This window comes from Amblyomma americanum, chromosome 4 (genome assembly GCF_052857255.1).
Source record: "Amblyomma americanum isolate KBUSLIRL-KWMA chromosome 4, ASM5285725v1, whole genome shotgun sequence".
NCBI lineage: Eukaryota > Metazoa > Arthropoda > Arachnida > Ixodida > Ixodidae > Amblyomma > Amblyomma americanum.
This window is the reverse complement of record NC_135500.1, coordinates 182274519-182292319: the sequence shown is the minus strand read 5'-3', so window position 1 is coordinate 182292319 and position 17801 is coordinate 182274519. Positions and strand designations below refer to the sequence as shown.

At 44.7% G+C, this 17801-nt stretch overlaps 2 protein-coding genes across 2 annotated transcripts; both read right to left on the bottom strand.

Annotated features, from left to right (window-relative positions):
* Positions 1-898: 898 nt before the first annotated feature.
* On the bottom strand, positions 899-5096 carry LOC144128804 (mitochondrial ornithine transporter 1). Its single transcript, XM_077662532.1, has 6 exons — positions 4926-5096; positions 4683-4811; positions 3683-4082; positions 2604-2776; positions 2261-2410; positions 899-1535 (listed from the first exon to the last, which is right to left on the bottom strand). The coding sequence occupies exons 2-6, from the start codon at positions 4804-4806 to the stop codon at positions 1411-1413; spliced, it is 972 nt and encodes a 323-aa protein (XP_077518658.1). The 5' UTR covers positions 4807-4811; positions 4926-5096; the 3' UTR covers positions 899-1410.
* An 833-nt stretch (positions 5097-5929) lies between these two features.
* On the bottom strand, positions 5930-6807 carry LOC144130479 (uncharacterized). Its single transcript, XM_077664400.1, has one exon. The coding sequence runs from the start codon at positions 6546-6548 to the stop codon at positions 5997-5999; it is 552 nt and encodes a 183-aa protein (XP_077520526.1). The 5' UTR covers positions 6549-6807; the 3' UTR covers positions 5930-5996.
* Positions 6808-17801: the final 10994 nt, after the last annotated feature.

The following is a 17801-nucleotide window of genomic DNA, read 5'->3' as shown; positions in this document are numbered from 1 at the left end:
TTTCTATTTTCCATCGCTCAAGGGTGTGGTGCGACACTTAATTACCTTCGACAATGTAATAGGCAACGGGCAAGCGGCCGCCGCAGTCGCTTAGAGTATTCTAGGCACTATACATAAGTGCCCCATGCGCCCGCTCCCGCGCGCGCCCTACAATCGCTTATAGAGTTACTTGTACAGTGACTCTGCAATTGCTTAGCAGCCAGCGCAACCCAGCGAGCAGGGGCGAGAAAGATCGCTCCGCGGCGCAGCAGACTGGGTAGCATATCCCAGAACTGTCTATACCAAAACTGAACGCATCGCAAGAGAAAGCGAGCGAATCATAGTTTGCACAGCCTTGCACAGGAATTCTTATTTTTCTTCTCACAAAAAAATATTTAAAATGGGTGGGTGTGCATGCACACAAGCGCTGCTTATTTTTGAGATAAAAACTATTGCCCGCCTATATGCTTATTGTAACGCTGTTTTCAATAGCGCCAGCGGTGGTTTTATCTCTTATGAACGAAAGGCTTTCCAGGATCCAACCTAGGGTGCAATGCTGCCACTCCGTGGTCTTCGATCCGAAGTCTTCCTTTGCAATCATCTTGGAGGCCATATATGCAAGCTCGTAGGGGCGAGCACTCAACAGCTAGTGCCGCTGCAGAGTGGCGTGGTTGACTTCCATTGAACAAGACAGGCTGCCGGGCTAGTTAGTGTTGAATCTTTTTCTTTTTTGCAGCGCGTAGCACACAGGGACGCAGCACGGTGTCACGTTTCTCCGTCCTCATGTGCTACGTGCTGCAGAAAAAAGAAAAGAAAAAAGAGCTGCCTTTGCACTCTCACCGTACACGCAGTTCAGTGGCTAGTTTTGACAAAACTGTCCTTAAAAACTTAGACCACTCACAGAAATGTCAGACACGCATTAAAAAAATTTGTTTTTAATTGCAAATGAAAACAGTCTTTCCAGGCCAAATATGAATCACTCCATTTAGACAAAGAGCTGGAAATAATTCGCAGAATATAGCCCTCAAGCAAAGTCGCACTATTGATTGAATGATAAAACAAATCGACTTGAATGACTGATAAACAAACCACATGAGTATCAGCACTCATTTAAATATGCTAATCCAGACAAAAGTTTTCAGTCATATCACAATTAAGTGGCAGGTGTGGCACAGAGGTACAGTACTTGCCAAGGCTTACCTCCATTCCCAACCATGCATCCAAAATTGCAGCTCCACACAACAGTTGCGAGCTACTGGCCACTATCACAAGTACGCACCTCAGTTGCCACTCACGTGCCCTGGAGACTTCTGTCCCCCAATAGTATACATAGAAAAGCGAGAGTGGAAGACTTCATTCAATATCGACAACCATACATATATCCTATATTTATGAGACATACGTACACCAATAACAACAGTGGATACTCTTTCATTCAATGCCAAAAGCAGAGTTAAGTGTTTTCCTTGTGTACTCGTATGCAAGAAAAAGGGCTCCGGTAGCCGGGAACGTCCGCAGCAATGTTGGTCCCAATCCATTGTAAAGGGCTAGAACACCTGAAAGAAGAAAACATCATCATCATCCTGACTATGCCCCTTGCAGGGCAAAGGCCTCTCCCATGTCTCTCCAATCAACTCTATCCTTTGCCAGTTTTGGCCGCCATATCCCCGCAAACTTCTTAATCTTATCTGCCCACCTAACCTTCTGTCGCCCCCTTTTACGCATGCCTTCTCTTGGAATCCACTCCGTTGCCCTTAAGGAACAGCAGTTATCTTGCCTTCGCATTACATGCCCCGCCCAAGCCCATTTCTTCCTCTTGATTTCAACTAGGATGTCACTAACCCGTATTCGATCTCTCACCCATTCTGTCTGCTTCCGTTCTCTTTTAACGTTACACCTATCATTGTCCTTTCCAAAGCTCGCTGCGTTGTCCTTAACTTGAGCTGAACCCTCTTCGTTAGCCTCTTTCGTTACAAAATGGTCTGCTTCTAACGACACCCAGAAATAGTGCCATTTCATAATTGTATCATAATAATTCAGACCAACAGCACTTAAATCTTGCCTCCATTTGCTACAGAAATGCTCTACTACAATTTAGGCTTCAACAGCCAGCATTGCAGCAGGAGTTACAGCTGGCTGATTGTTACCAAACTCAAAAGAGGACAGAAAAGTTTTGTCTTGGTTAAAACGAAGACGGCACTTCCTTTTCTGGTGAAGACAGTTGCCCCTTTTCATCTCCCGTTTGCAAGAAAACTGGAAGGATGCAATGGCAAGCGCTCACCTTCAGTACGCATTATTGTTCTTGCTACAGTCAAAGCTGGTTCATCAGTTCCAGAAATCTGAATCCGGGATTTGATTACGTCAGCAGGAAAAATTGAGATCCATAGGCACATACCGCCAACACCACCACTAATAATAGTCCTGGCAACACCTGTCGATCACAAGAAAAGACAGGCCAAATGGCCACATTATTGTTTATATGAATACAACAAAATTCAACAAATAAATTAAATGAGAAAATACCAGGCAAAAAGTCCCTTTATTCTACTTCATTAGTTGTTCAACTTGTATGTGTCAACAACAATGTGCAGCTCAACAGAACTTGATTCAAAAGCAAAGCTTACCTATTTCATCTTTTGTCTTTCCTTTTGGAGTGAGTAAGTGGCGGGCCCCTTCATAGCCTCCAAAGAAGAAAAAATACCCTGGCATCTCTCGAACAAGTGTAGCTGAAAATCCTTTGAAAAATCCCAAGAAGCCATGTTGCTTGTAGATTTCCCTCGTAAGCTGCCACGTGCCACTGTAAGCCAATAAAAAAGTTGTCACTATAAAAATGGGATGAGAAAGAAACTGTCATTTGGTCTCCATGTGATATGACTTTGCAGTGTGTCCAACAATGCTTGTTGGTTGTTACAAGGAGAATACTTAACTGAGAATTGAGCACTATATGCTCTACTCCTGTTGTAAAAGGACAGAAATGACTTGTCTCACATTCATAACATTCTTAGCCATGAGGAACAAAAACAAGAAATGAATTTGCTACATAAATATGAAGAATCATTTGATCATTAAATAGGCTCCAGAATCATATGTTCTTCAAAACAAGTCATACTTTAATTTCATCAAAACTCTCTGATTTTACTCCTCAGCTTGCAAAAAGTATCTGATACACCTGGCATCAGCACTGTGCTCTTGATAAATCTTGGATATCCTGCAAGCCCAGCTTGTTCAGGCCCTTCAACAATTTCAAAGTAATGCCTTGTTGGCCCAAAGTGGTTTCAGCTACTGAATCTGAAATTCCTTGCTTTGTTCAAAAGCTTCGTTCTTTCGTGCAATGCCTTTGCTGGAAGAAAATGCAATTCACAAATGCAAGTAGTCAATTATAAATTCCCAAAGTACTCCAAGTGAAATTTTTGATGGCCTAGTGTATAGGCATAAAAGTTGCTTACAATTTTTTTCTTCAGTGTGGTTTGCTCAGAATGCAACATTAGACTAACAAAAAACTTCTGCAACAATAGCACAAATGTTCAAAACATGTGTCTTGAATTATAAGTAATTTGTATCTACATATATGATAAAATGGTTTCAGGCATGGTGAAACGTCTAATGCATGATGTGATGGCCTTTCATCCTTGGTCTCGTGATGCAACAAGCAAATATAAAAGCAAATGTTGAAAGGGAAGTTTTCATTTTTAATACAACTCACATGCCCGCTTGGCTTGCACCCCCTTTCACCTGAGCACTCTCACGCAGTGACTGCAACTTGCACTTGACCAGCTCTGTTGGGCACAGGGTAAGTGACGAGAAGAAAGCAGCAAGGAAGCCAGCAGATGCATTGTCCAGTGGGCTCAGGTCCTGCACATTTGACTTGCGAACCAACCTCTGAACAACTTTCTGGCAGACTCCGTAAGCACAGAAGAGAACTGAGTTCTCAGCAACATTGGCCACCAGGGCTGGTATAGTTCCAGCATACAGTCCCCGCACACCATCCTGAGAAAGAGTTTTCTGAAAACAACGCAGACCGCCTGGATACATCTCTGGAAAGCTCTGCATCTTGACTTTGACTGTGTCCAGTGGCTGACCAACTGCCACCGTGGCAGCACCACCTGTCAGAAAACACAAAAAGCCCGAGTGTGCATGCACATCCAGTCGACAATGTCAGTAAGCTGATGGCTTGTGCAACAAACTGGGGCTTAAAGTTGCGTTGAGTTTTTACTCAAGTGCAGAATGACAGAACGTTAATAGAATTTTAAACCACGCTGGTCAATCTTCAGCGACGGCTCGTCTTGCAAAAGTTTTACTTCATAAATATAATAGAAATGGCAGTGAACTGAAATTTCGTCTTTCTCGATTTTCACGAAAGTAACATGTTCATGTAACTGTTTGTGTAAAGAAGAGCGACCAAAATTTCGTTCCTTCTATTTGCACAAGCACACAAGAAAATTTTGTAACGATACATAATTAAATCAAAGATTACTTTCCGCGAAGCACGATCGACTTTTCCGCCCGTCCGTCCGTCCGTAAGACCATCTGTAAGTACTACGCTTATATTAACAGCACCGTGACGTTTCCAGATTCTGATATTTCGCTAGACATCATCAGAGGAAAACTGGCAGGAAGTTTAAACGAAGGCAGTGCTAGCCCAGGGCGCAGTTTGAAATCTCGGTCAGATTGCGTCAGCATTCTGTACAGGCATTCCGGCTTACCGGCGGTCCCAGCGACCAAGTCGACTGCTGCTGCTAAATAATGTTTGTACACTGTCCCTCCGATCTCTGGATGGTCGCGCAGCTCCTGAAGGTCATGTAGCTCTGTCGGAAGCGGGTTCGACATCGTGCCTGCAAAAGGAAACCGAAGATCAGGTCGCAGAGATTCGTGCGGACAAACCGTACGTAAAGTGCATTTAGAGGTAGCTGGCTGAGGAAAGCACGACGCAAACAAGCACAACTTACACTTTGTCTTGCTAGTTTAATGATCAGCGCTGTATATTATTATTTGACTCTAATGTTATTCATGAAAACGTATTTTTCCACACTACGAAGCACTCAATCGTCGTACCACTCTGACCGCATGACACCGGCGAGCGCACCACATGCGCGGGGCGTGTTCACGCCCTATTACCTAGATGGCGCCCATGGCGCCCGCCTTGCCTCATCACCCTACCAAAGCGTACACAAGACGGCAGCACAAACTTACGCGCTTATTGCCACCCGCCAAATTTAAACCCTGCACCTGCGTTGCTTCCAGATAATTTGCTTGGACTCAAGATATATGTCGTGCATTTCTTGCAGACCGTTATTTAGAAATCCATAACGTTCAACCTTCAATCACCTTTTGGTCCTTCACGAGCCAAAGGTGGATTTATGGGTTGCTCTCCAAGGGGCGGATACCATTTAGCTCACGTATGCCTTGCACGTTTACCGTCGGAAAAATGGGGTCCAGCACTTTTTTCCTGCGTACAGTTTTTCTCTTAGGGGCGGAGATCGTCTTTCCCACGCCTTAAATCCGCTGAACGACAACACTACGCAGTGTCTACTCTGTTCGTCCTGTCTCAGTTTCTCTGTGCCTTTACCTGTTTCTGCTGAGAAAAATTCAAAAATTGTTTTTTTCAGGAAAGGAAATGACGCAGTAACTGTCTCACATATCTCGGCGGACATCCGTACCGCGACGTAACGGAAGTGATAAAGGAGGGAGTGAAAGAACGAAAGTATGAAAGGGGTGCCCTCGTGGAGGTCTCCGGATTAATTTCGACCACCTGGGGATCTTTGCACTTTGTTTATTTCGCTTTTTGCCATTACAGAAAGCGTGGGTGACGAAATAAAAGCGGTTCACAATAACCGCTTGACGGGCTTCGTCACCCGAAAAAGTCGACGATGACAGCAGCGGCAGTTCTTGCGGCATACAAATAATTCACATCTCAAACAAAACAGATTGTACTATAATGCAGGTAGGGGGTTAGATATATTAAACAATGACAAGGAAAGAAAAAACGGTCGACATATGTATTTCAGTACTAATACAACCTAATCAATAAAAGTTTCACGAAGTGCACGAAAAGACATTGTGTTTATATTGTTATAAAGAGAAGAGTTCAAACATCTTGGTAGTATATATTTCAGCATAGCAAAACCATAGTTTGTTCTACATCTGGGTACCGAAAACATTTCAGCGTTTCTAGTGGTATACGGCGTGTTGTGTGGTACCAGCTGCACAATATGGGACAAAAAGGCGTCATCTCTTGCAGTCTGTTTTTTATAAAAACAGGCAAACCTGTACTCAAACAACCTAGGAACTGGAATTATTTTGTATTTTATTCGAATGGGGCGAGTTGGGGCGTCATAGCAGGAATTTGTAATGACTCGTAACATTTTCTTCTGTTGAAGAAAAAGTTTTTGCAAATTGGACACTGTAGTATTTCCCCATACCAAATAGCAGTACCCTAAGTATGAAAAAAAGAATGCATAGTAAAGGTCAAGTTTTGTCTTTGTAGGTAAGATATATTTATGGCGAGAGACGATACCTATGAATTTAGAGAGCTTGATGCAGACCTTGTTTATGTGAGCATCCCATGACATTGACGGGGTAAAGTCTACGCCAAGTGATGTGAATGATTCAACATATTCAATTTGTGCGCCACTGAAAAAGATAGGCGGTGCATTCTCTACCAACTTGCCCTTAGCATGAAATATTATCGCCTTTGTTTTTTCCTTATTTACTGTCAAGGAGTTTGAGGATGACCATTCCTTCAGAGTAGTCAATACTAAGTTCGCTGAATTGGTTAATTGGTTAATGTCAGTGGAGGAACAGAACAAAGTGGTGTCATCAGCATAGATAGTAAATTTTATCTCGTTGCTTATATTAGTGATGTCATTTATATATAAGTTAAAAAGTATAGGACCCAAGAGACTACCCTGTGGCACTCCATTTGAAATTTGTAGGACATCAGAGCGGCAGTTATTGATGACAAGATATTGTGAACGCGGGGACATATATGACTTGAAAAGGTTGAGGGCATGGCCACGTATGCCATAATGTTCAAGTTTTGCAAAGAGGGTGTTATGATTGAGGGTATCAAACGCCTTGCTGAAATCTACGAAGATTCCAAGAGTGAGCTTCTGGGATTCAATATTACCTAATATATATTCTTTTTGATCAAGTAATGCATGTTCTGTTGATTTGTTCTTGGTAAACCCGTATTGGCAGTCATTTATAATAGAGTGCTTTAGAAGAAAATTATGAGTTCGATGATGAATTACGCGTTCTAGCCCCTTGGAGAAGAAAGGTAAGACCGATATTGGCCTGTAATTACTTAAATTATTTCTATCCCCCTTTTTGAAGATTACTGCCACCCTAGCAAATTTCATATCAGCAGGAAAGTGGGCTGTAGTGAGCGCCGTGTTATATATATGCGTTAAGCAGGGAACTATTGAAGGCAGGACATACTTTATTGGGCGACTCTGGAGATCGCAAGAGTCTAAGCTTGTCGTGTCTCTCAATTTTTTTAAAATAGAGTACACTTCATTTTCATCTGTAGGTTCAAAGAAGAGGGATTGTGAAAGTTTATCACCCAGAAATTTTGAGAAGTCAGGGCTGTGATACCGACTGACAACGGTAGTAAAAAATTTATTAAAAGCACCGGCCAAACGAGACCCACTCAGGTTAGTTCCATCAACTTCTAAACTTGTCATGTTATTTGGATGTGTAATTCTATTCAGAAGTAGATTAAGGCACTTCCATTTTTCTTTAGGGCGATTGGAGAGTTCCTTACCAAAAAGGTTATTGTGGTAAGTGGTCCTAGCTGTTTTGAGTTCTTTGTTCAAAGAGTTCCGAAATGCTTTAAAATGGGGCAATAGTGAAGTATCCCTAGTCCTAATAAATTCAGCAAACATCCTGTGCTTCTTTTTTACAAGTCTTATAAGTATAGGGGGCATCCATGGTTTGCCAGCGTTTTTCGGCAGTTTTACTTCAACAGTAGGAAAACATTCGTGATAGATTGGTAAAAAGAGTCGCAAGAAAGCTGTGTAGGCAGCATCAGAGTCGGTGCTTAGGAAAACAGGTTCCCAGTCTACTAGCTCTATGCGACTTCTAAATGTTTCAAGGTTTTTCTGGGAAATACACTGCCGACGTGGATTAAAGGTTTGTGTTGGGAGGGGTTTAGTCTGAACGCGCAGAAAAATAGGCAGATGATCACTGGTGTCTGCTGCAAAACGCCCTGCGGTGAGAGGCACATCATAATTTGTGATGAAAAGGTCGATAATGGTATTTGAAGTGGAAGTTATGCGTGTTGGGCTATTTATAACGTTCTGGAAGCTAGTGGCTTGAAGCAATGTTGTGAATTCTTGTTGTGCAGGACTTTTAACACCAATGTTTATATTAAAATCACCTCCTATACAAGATAAGAAATTATCTGACAAAAAAGTGATTTCTTTTTCAAAAACACGAAGGAACTCATTCATATTGCCTTGTGGTGGGCGGTAAACGACGGTAAGTGATTGACGGCTACATTGGACTGTAAGCATTTCAATATTGTCGTCGCTCAGACTGTGTCCCGATAAGATATGGCACGAATAGCTTTCTTTTACTAGAAGGGCGACGCCCCCACCACGTTTTGAGCTTCGGTTAAGAAAGAATGTATTATAGCCTGGAAATCGAATAACGTCACTATCGAAGCGATACTCGTACATATACAGCACACAGGTGCATTTTGCGTTTCGCCTCAATAGAAACGCGGCCGCGTCAGTCTTAACTGCCGGCCAGAATAGACCCGGCCGTTGGGTCACGGACCTAAATTCTGCTCTTTAGCCTGCACTTCACCTAACTAGCTTAAATCTAAAAACTAGCTCAACTAAAACTAGCCTAAATGTAAACTTTCAAAATGTTAAAGAAAAACACTCATCTATTTCACGCAGTCGTCAGTGCGCCCGGTCCCGGTCACCACGCGTAATCCGAAGAGCACCGAAACATGCGTCCGCTCCGCACGGCTGTCAGCTATAAAATGCGCCTCTAAATGCGCTCAACAAGCGCCGCCTGGAGGATCATTGTCGTACACAACCGGGAAGGACCTATTCCGAATATTTAACTTCGTTCTCGAGGTGCTAAAGCTGGTACTTGCGTTTCACGGTAAGGACGGGCGCGCAGCGGTGATTCCATTGCCAGTACCCGTTTCGGATGGCTTCCCCGCATAACGCACGAGCACGCTGGCCACAACGGCACCAATACAAATTGGCGGAGACTAAACGGCACCTGTGTCGCTCTATATCGCTCTAGATGATGTTCAAAATTCCGCAAGCGCGCGTTTCCGCATAACAATGTTGTACAACTCAAGATGGCTGACCATGCGCTTCCAGCTGAAAGAAATCAAGAAGGACTAGTTTTTTTTGTGTGTGATTCTTCCAAAATACGTTTCTTACATTCTACCCAGACCCTTAGCGCCTGTCCTGTACCCCTCGCAGTTTTTGCTTATCGAGTTTTTTTTTTTTATTGGGAAATCTGCCATCTTGTCTTTGGCAACATAGTTATGTGGGAAAGCTTACTTGCGGAATTTTGAATATCCCATTTACTGCTATAACGAAGCAATCACGCACACACAAAAAAAATCGCGAGCAGCGTTGCCAGATTGGGCTATTAATAGACAAATTGGTTGTTTTTTTCCCTGGCGTCAAAATTTACCTTTTGGCTACGTGACTATTTTCGGGCTATATTCTATTTTTGGACTATCGCCTTTCTCGGCTTCGTGCCACCAATAGATGCGCGTCTGCGGTGGGGCTGTTTTCTTTGTTGAAGTGCTGTTAGCTGATAACAAACTTTACGTGAAATATTGTGCCCTGTGTGGGCGGCCCAGCTGTCTTTTCACAAAAATTATGGCAGAAATTGCTTACTTCTGAAGTGTGTGCGTCATTCCCCGGAGCTCGTCTGTAACCTCGCAATGATATGACGACCTCACCGATCGACATTGACTGACTTGTATATAATAATGTACTAAATTCTTATAACGCGGAACTTTCAAATGGATCAGAGATTTTTTTAAAAAGGCAACAAAAGTTATTCGGACATATTCGGGACATAATTCGAGGTGATGGCAGCACAGCTGGAAATCTTGTGGTGGCTCAGCATTGCATCTGCCTTGCGATGAATCATGAATCAATGGGCTGCTCTTGAAGCCTACTTTGAAGCACTGAAAAGTAGAGAACGCTGCTACACAGCGAGAGTACATACTAAGCAAAATGTACACTGATGAGCAAAATTTACTTTTTGTTCAATTTTTAACCCCAGTTATCGAGAAATTTGAGCAAAAAATGAACAAGCTTTTTCAGTGCGAGTCACCTGCCCCTGTCAGGCTAGATGAGAAATTTATTTCTTTTATGAATACATTAATGACAATAGTTGCAATACCTGCAGATACACAGAACGGCCACGCCGAATGGGCGCAGCACATATTTTTGCATTTCAGGGCATGAGCTTTGGGAGTTCTTCTCGACAGCCTCTAAAAATCTCTCAAAACCTCTGCCAAACTTTTTTCTTGTGTATAGGTTTGGTTTATGGTTTATGGGGTTTAACGTCCCAAATCGACTCAGGCTTTGAGAAACGCCGTAGTGAAGGGCTCCGGAAATTTCGACCACCTGGGGTTCTTTAACGTGCGCTGACATCGCACAGTACACGGGCCTCTAGAATTTCGCCTCCATCGAAATTCGACCGCCGCGGCCGGGATCGAACCCGCGTCTTTCGGGCCAGCAGCCGAGCGCCATAACCACTCAGCCACCGTTTATTTCTGCGTGGCAAATTTATTTTTGTGTGCGTTAAAAGTGAGCTGAAGGGGCTTCCTGCGACCCTAGAGCTCCTGAGCGACCTGCGCCTTCCAGAACCAAAAATTAACTGCGGTTTAACTACTGCTGAACCTGGTTAGAGAGTGAAAGCTGTGGTGTATCGGGCAACTAGACGCGACTTGGCGTCTGTAACGTTGAGTGCGTTCCGCACACTGGATAGGCAGCGTGCCCACACTGCCACCGTTGCACGTGGCAGTTAAATTAATGGTTCATCGCGAGGGGTTGGTCACCCTATTAACGCTGCTGCCTATCCTACTACCTTCTAGTGGCGAATTGAAAGATCAAAGGTCAAGTGTCGCGACACCACGGTGGATCACATATGGTAAGGCCTATAGCCACACTTGGCTCACTTGAAGGTTAACCGGAAACGCACGCTGAAATCAGCTTTACCTAGCGTAGTGAAGCTTTCGCTTCAAAAACGTAAAGTACTCCTTCAATATTGTCAATTACTGATTCGCTGGTTTTATAGTGACAAATTCAATTTAAGCGATAGAATTGAGTATCGCCTGCTCCAAACGAAAGTCGGCGATCTAGCAGAGGATAAACGGTTCAAAATGAATTCTCGGTAAGCGTCAGAAATGCAAAAAAAAAAAAGAAATGTTGCCGGTAAGCCGACATCCACTGATGTCTGAGCTGGCACACTCTTTTTTTGTCAAAGGCCGCCGTTGAACGAGTGTTCAGCCAGGTCTGGATCACTAAAACCGACCTGCGAAATGCAAAGCCTAACTAGACTTTTTAAGCGCACCTCCACGTGAAGTTAAGCCTGGCCAGGAATGGTGGCTGCTACAAGGATGTTAAATCGCCCAAGAATTGTTGTCCCATTTAAGCTCAAACATTTTGGAAGGGCCAAGCAGTTCCACTTCGAAATGAACTCATGATGTCTGAGTTCCATCTCTAGCCTACTTTCTTCCGTCTATTGTGCTAGATTTAGTGCTAGCCGCCATCTGTACTGGATTTTATCTCGCAATTTATTATAGTGTTTCGTTTATTCTGTTGTGTTCAGTGAAACTGTCGTGAGCTGTAACTATACTGTATGGCTGAATGCATACGATTTCTCCGCGAATTTATTGTGCGGTGATATATTTGTGTGTGTTTCTTTTTGTGACTTTTTATGCTCTGAAAAAAAAAAAAAAACACGACGTTTGTGATGAAGACCGCATTTGCCTGTCATGAATTCGCTTGCATGCCAGCTTTTCCCCCCTCCTAAAAGTAATACGTAGGTATACTTGCGGAAAATAATTTATTATGGCTAAGGAGTTATCTTACAAAAAAAAAAGCTTTTGGCTACTTTTTTTTTAAGTTTTCGCTTTTGGTTACATTATAGGGCTACTACCGTGGAGGCCAATTTGTCTACCTGTGGCTGGAGCTATCTCGCAACCCTGATCGCTCATCGACTTCGTTATAACTATAGGTCACCTGTACAGCCGAACCTCGCTCTAACAAAGCAGTTTAAAACGAAATAATGGATAATACGAAGGCGTGGCTACCCCCTTGAAAGCTCCCATAGAAGCTCATGTGTTTGACATTCGAGATTTTCTAAATAAAAATTGCCTACAAATGGATTTCGTGCCGAGTGCATCGATTTGTGGCGGCGCTGAACAGTTCCGTGTGCATTTGACGCGCGACACTGCTCTTTCGAGGATTGCACAAAACGTATACAGAAAACTTTTCCCGCCTCAAGGGGTGCCCGCATGTTGTGTTTCTCCGGACGATTCGTCGGCTGCGGCGCGACAAAACTTTGACGTCGGCGCATCGATCTTCGCTCAAACCTGCAGGTATATGCGCCACCCGCTGCGCTATGCCGAGCCTCGACTTAGCTGCCAAGGTTATTGGAGTTGCCCTCTTCGACAAGCTCCTCGCTGCACGAGGCCCGTTGTGAGCGCGCTGTGCTTCTCAGGTGCCGTGTGCAATATGGTTCTCGGTCTCGCTGCGTGGTCGCATGCGGTGAGAATTAATTTCCAGTGACCAGAAGGCGGCCATACTCAAAGCAGTTGCTTCTAGTGCACAGACATATACATGTTTCACCTAGGACGTTACAAAATTTTTAGAAACATGATTTTTGAGTTAGAAGAGTGCTTTTTGCGGCATAGCATTATCGGAGGTGAAGTACATCGGGATACAGCTAAGACGCGCTAACTACCAGGCTGGTTAGCTAATACTAAATAGTTAACTTTTCAACTGTTATTATTAGGCTCCTTAATTATTGAGGGGCGTGTAGCCCACCGTAAGTAATATTCATATCAGTCTTCAGAATTTCGAAAAAGCGGTTAGCGGTTCCTCTTCGGCGCTGTACTACTCACGCTCCCATGCCTTAACTCAGACCCATGTGCATGCAACTGGATCAGCCAGTTTGAATAAATCGTCTATCCACTCTTTCCCGTGTCCTAGCTGTCAGGTTTTCCTGAAGGCACCGTACTGTTGGACGTTTTCTTTCCAAATCTACATTAATGACCTGCCCCTTAACGTTTTTGCAGATGATTCCGTAGCGTGCCGGCTTGTAATTAACCTGACTGAAGTTGCCGCTCAGCAGAATGTCATCCTAAAAAAAACAAAAGTGGCGCGAGATCTGGCTTATGAAACTAAACGTTGATAAAACATCATTACTGTCCTTCCACCGCCGTCGTAACTACCCAATTCCCACCTACCGCCTTTATGATTGTCCTCTAAACCTAACCGTCACAATTATAAGTACCCAGACATTCACACCTGCCGAGACCTATCTTTCTTGGTGCAATCATATTAACCAAATTGTTAAATCCGCTAATTGCATCCTTGGCTACTTACGCTGTGACCTCGATGTAGCATCCTCTACAGTCAAACTTATCGCGTGTGAAACACTTGTCAGACCCAAACTGAAGTATGCGCATTCTATGCTCGATCTTCACCAGACTAACCTAATCACTTTGCTCGAATCCATTTAGAAGCGCGCAGCTAGACACATCCTTTTATGTTACTCTGATGGTACTAGTGCCACCGAATCAAAAACCCCAGCTGGATCTTCTAGCTTCCCGTCATAAACTAGCATGTCTCTGCCTCTATCGCAGTTTTTGTCATCAGACATTTTCAACCATCCAGCCCATCGTTCATCCCTCCGTCATCCTAAAGCCCAGAGCGACCATTCCGCGACATTTCAGAATTCATTTTTATATGCGCAGCCTTGGACTGGACCATCCCGCCCGCATCGCATAGTTAGCCGATCATCACGATTTCAAGACCGCCTCCAAAGATCACCTTTAACCCTTACCGCGTTTTTGACGCCCTCCCGTCATGTAATGTCCCTTATAACAAGCCTTTGAGGAATAAATAAATAATACTTTAAATTCAAGCCGTCCAATCTCGGATTATTAGAGGCACGTTATCGCGTGGCAATGTTAAGCCAAATGTTTTCCTCGGCTAAACCAGCTTGACAATGAGGTACCCTACACAATCATGTAATTTCTGATGTGTGGGCCCCTGAAACAGGAATCTACAAAATAGCGTGAAAGATGTTGGTATACCGAGAAAACGTAGTATATAATTTCTATTGACACACGAATTTTTCATGACAATGCTGCTGTCATCTGTAATGAGTGCAAAGTAGCGAGTAAGGGAGCGCATGGGCGAGTTTATATGGTCGGAAACAGAGCAGCACCTACTGGCCCGACGCCAAACAGTGGCATTGCGGCTCCTAATATAGTTTCTGGACACTACGGGGTTTTTCTCGGATCTGTAAACCTGGCTCTTGTTCGACACACCGTCTTGCTTCCCTACCTCGGGGCTGAGAAGTGCTTCCTTTTAAGGGATTAAGAATAAAGCATTCCACCCTCACCCTCATACATCACCCACCCAATCTTAACAAAGTTTATTTGACCGAAACACCCTTTGTCCAAGTCTTCGTTTGCAGTGTCCTCCAGGCGAGAGCATGAAAAACAGTGGCAAAAAATAACTATATCGGTCAAGGCGGCACTTGTCACCGCCACGCTGCAAAGGGAAAGCGTCCGCCCGTCCACCTACTCTACACATTTGTCAGAGCTATCCGGCCGGCCTGCAGCCTTTCCTCCTCCGATACGGGTGGGGTTCGAGTGATGGGGCTGTCGCTCGCAGTCTGCGCAGGTCGGAGTGTCGAAGAAAACGGTGAGTGAGACGAGGGGTGGGTATGCATTCATGCGAAACAACGCATCTTATATACGCCTCTGGAACGCGACACGTTCGTCACGCACTTTTGTACATGCGATACGCAAATGCATCAGCTGAGGTTACTTGGTACTTGCACACATTCAGAACAAGAGGGGCGGCCGGATCGCGCTGACTAAAACACACGTATGCGTGTTGTCGGACTCGCAAAGGGAAGAGTTAATGGAAGCCGAGAATTGCATTCTCCACAAAAATACCGCAAAATTTAATGGCCTTTAATGACATGAATCCCGTCGCGCATACAGAGTTGAACCTCCTTTATAAGAAGTCGAAGCGTCGATCTCTTCGTTGCAGTAGTTGCTTCGTTACAGCCGTTGCGAGAAACGCGTTTTCAAACACAGGGGGCGCTTGCGGAAGTCTGAGCCGGCCGGAGATATCGTCTGCGCCATTGTCCGCTATGGTATGCCGTTCGCTTAATTATCAAGCCGCTTGAGAACTTCGGTCTTATGTAGAGCTGTTTAAGCTGTCTAGTTGGAAAGACTATTAGCGAACAAATGTAGCGCACGCGGCGGCATGCCTAGACTATTCGAGAAGCCTGTGCGATCCGATAGGCTGAGCGCCTAGACGTTGTGGAGGGTGCCTGCGCGTCATCACATTACACATTTAACGTGATGTTTTAAAAGCACTATTCGCAGTTACTAGCAAAATGGCCGCCTTCATAGGCGCGCTGTAAAAAGAGGAAATAATTTGGAAAGCTTAGTTTACAGATTTCGATCAGCCGCGATCACGAACCCCCCCCCCCCCCCCCCCCCCCCCACTGGGGCGTTTTATATACATTGACTTCGAAATGATGTTTAATACTTGTATAGTCTGTTCTGGGATGTACTCTGCTTTTGTTGGCCAGAAAGCTACTTTAAAAAATTTTGTTTAGAAGCATTTTTATAGGCTACACCACCCGCTGTTACCTCCAACTGGCGAGAGCCGCGCCACTTCATCTTGCTTACGTCACAGATCCGTGTTGGTCTACAGATGCACACCGAGTATTTCAACCTCACCAACGCTCGCGCCCGTTTTTCCCGCGGCCCGCATTGATTTCGACAACTAGGAATGAAGTCGTACATTACAGGGAGAGATCTATCCAGCGTATTTAGCCCCGATTCTAAACGCCGATGGGCGGCTGTGACAGGGCCCGCAGCGGCATTTGATCGGCTTCTCCGCTTAACGGAGAGCACTGCACCTCATGACAGAAGTGTCTTGTGAAGATGGGGTACGCCAGACCGAAGGCTATGAAAAACAATTTGAAAAGGGCTCTCAAAGGCTTAAGAGATACGAAATTAGATCCCTTTCGCACCGCCAAAGTTTGTAGACAACGTGCTAAGAGCTACGCCAGGCTCCTTGGCTAGCTTGACACTTCTGTGCACCCGATGAAACTGCTTTGATTATCCGGTCACCGGAAATTATCCTGTAATTTAATTTTGCGCCGCTGCCATTAATATTGGTCTCGTGAATCGAGCGGAACGTCGGCACCGCCCAGCACACCAAACGGACTTCCAAACGGTTGAAGCTTGTACTATACCATGCCAGAAAAGCGGCAGCTATACTGCGCACGGCAGCTTAGACGCATGACGCGCTCGCAGCAGGCACTGTGCAGCAACGGAGAAGTTGCAATGACCTTGGAAACTCGGTCGAGGCGCACCATAGCGCAGCGGGCCGCGTACCCGAGCTTGGGCGAAGATTGTCGAATTTTTGTCGTGCCGAAGCCGATGAATCAACCAGAGAAGCGCATCATGCGGGCCGCGCTGGAGTCGGGAAAAGTTTTCCGCGCGTTTTGTGCGGTTCTCGACAGAGCCGGTTATGAGCTGTAATTGTGCGGAAGTGCTGAGTGCCGTTACAAATCGATATACTCGGCGAGGAATAGACTGCGGTGTTCGCTTAGGGGTCGATATATCTACTTGAAGGAAAGTTTTACTTCGTAAAAACGAGATACCAAATATTTCTATGGGAGCTTCTAATGGGAGCAGCCACTCCTTTGTATTAGCCATTATTTCTTTATAAACCATTTCGATATAACGAGGTTTGACTGTATTAATATAAAAAGGCTTAGGAAAACTCCGAGCAATTATTGTTCAGTAAAAATTCATTCTCCGACTTCTTCTGGTTATGTTGACGCTTGACTCGACCGGCAGCAAAAACATTTTTGACCGAGAAAAGAGAATTTTAAAATTTTTCTGCTACTAGGCTCAATCTTGTGATCTTTACACTGAAATCTTGTGACGTCTACACGCCAGCGGTATTTTGAAGTAAATGACAGTGTAGCCTAGCCTCCGGGATCCGCGCGAAAAAATAGCTGTCGACGCATACAATTTACTTGTGAAATCGGCCGCTGTTGGCAGCACCTGTACTTTATTTCTTTAGTCTTTTGTACTTTATAAAACCTCTAGTTTTCGGTGACAGTAATCTCTTTGTGATTGCAATGCGGTCCCCTACGCTTTCCTCTGTTTGAAAAGGAAGGGAGTCAATGTGCAGACTGCTTTCAGGTGTTACATACATCATGGCCGACGTCTCAACTGGTCTCTGCAGTCACCCAACCTCTTTAGGCTGTTTTCACTCAAGAGATTCTTCAGCTATGCGAATCCCATAGTCCTCCTCCTCCCAGAATTTATCGCAGGGACGCCTTAGGGTCTAACAACGCGGCAACGGTGACCGCCAGGGGCGAGGGTCTCGTGGCGGCTCTGGCGCAAGTAGTGGCGGTATTTGGCACCTGATACCAAGACCAAGTTCACGGTATCGAAGCCCGGCAGCGGCGTCCGCATTTCTATGGAGGCGAAATACACCCGGGCACTTTCTTATGCCAGCGCATGTTTATTAAGAGCCTCAAGTGGTTCAAATTAA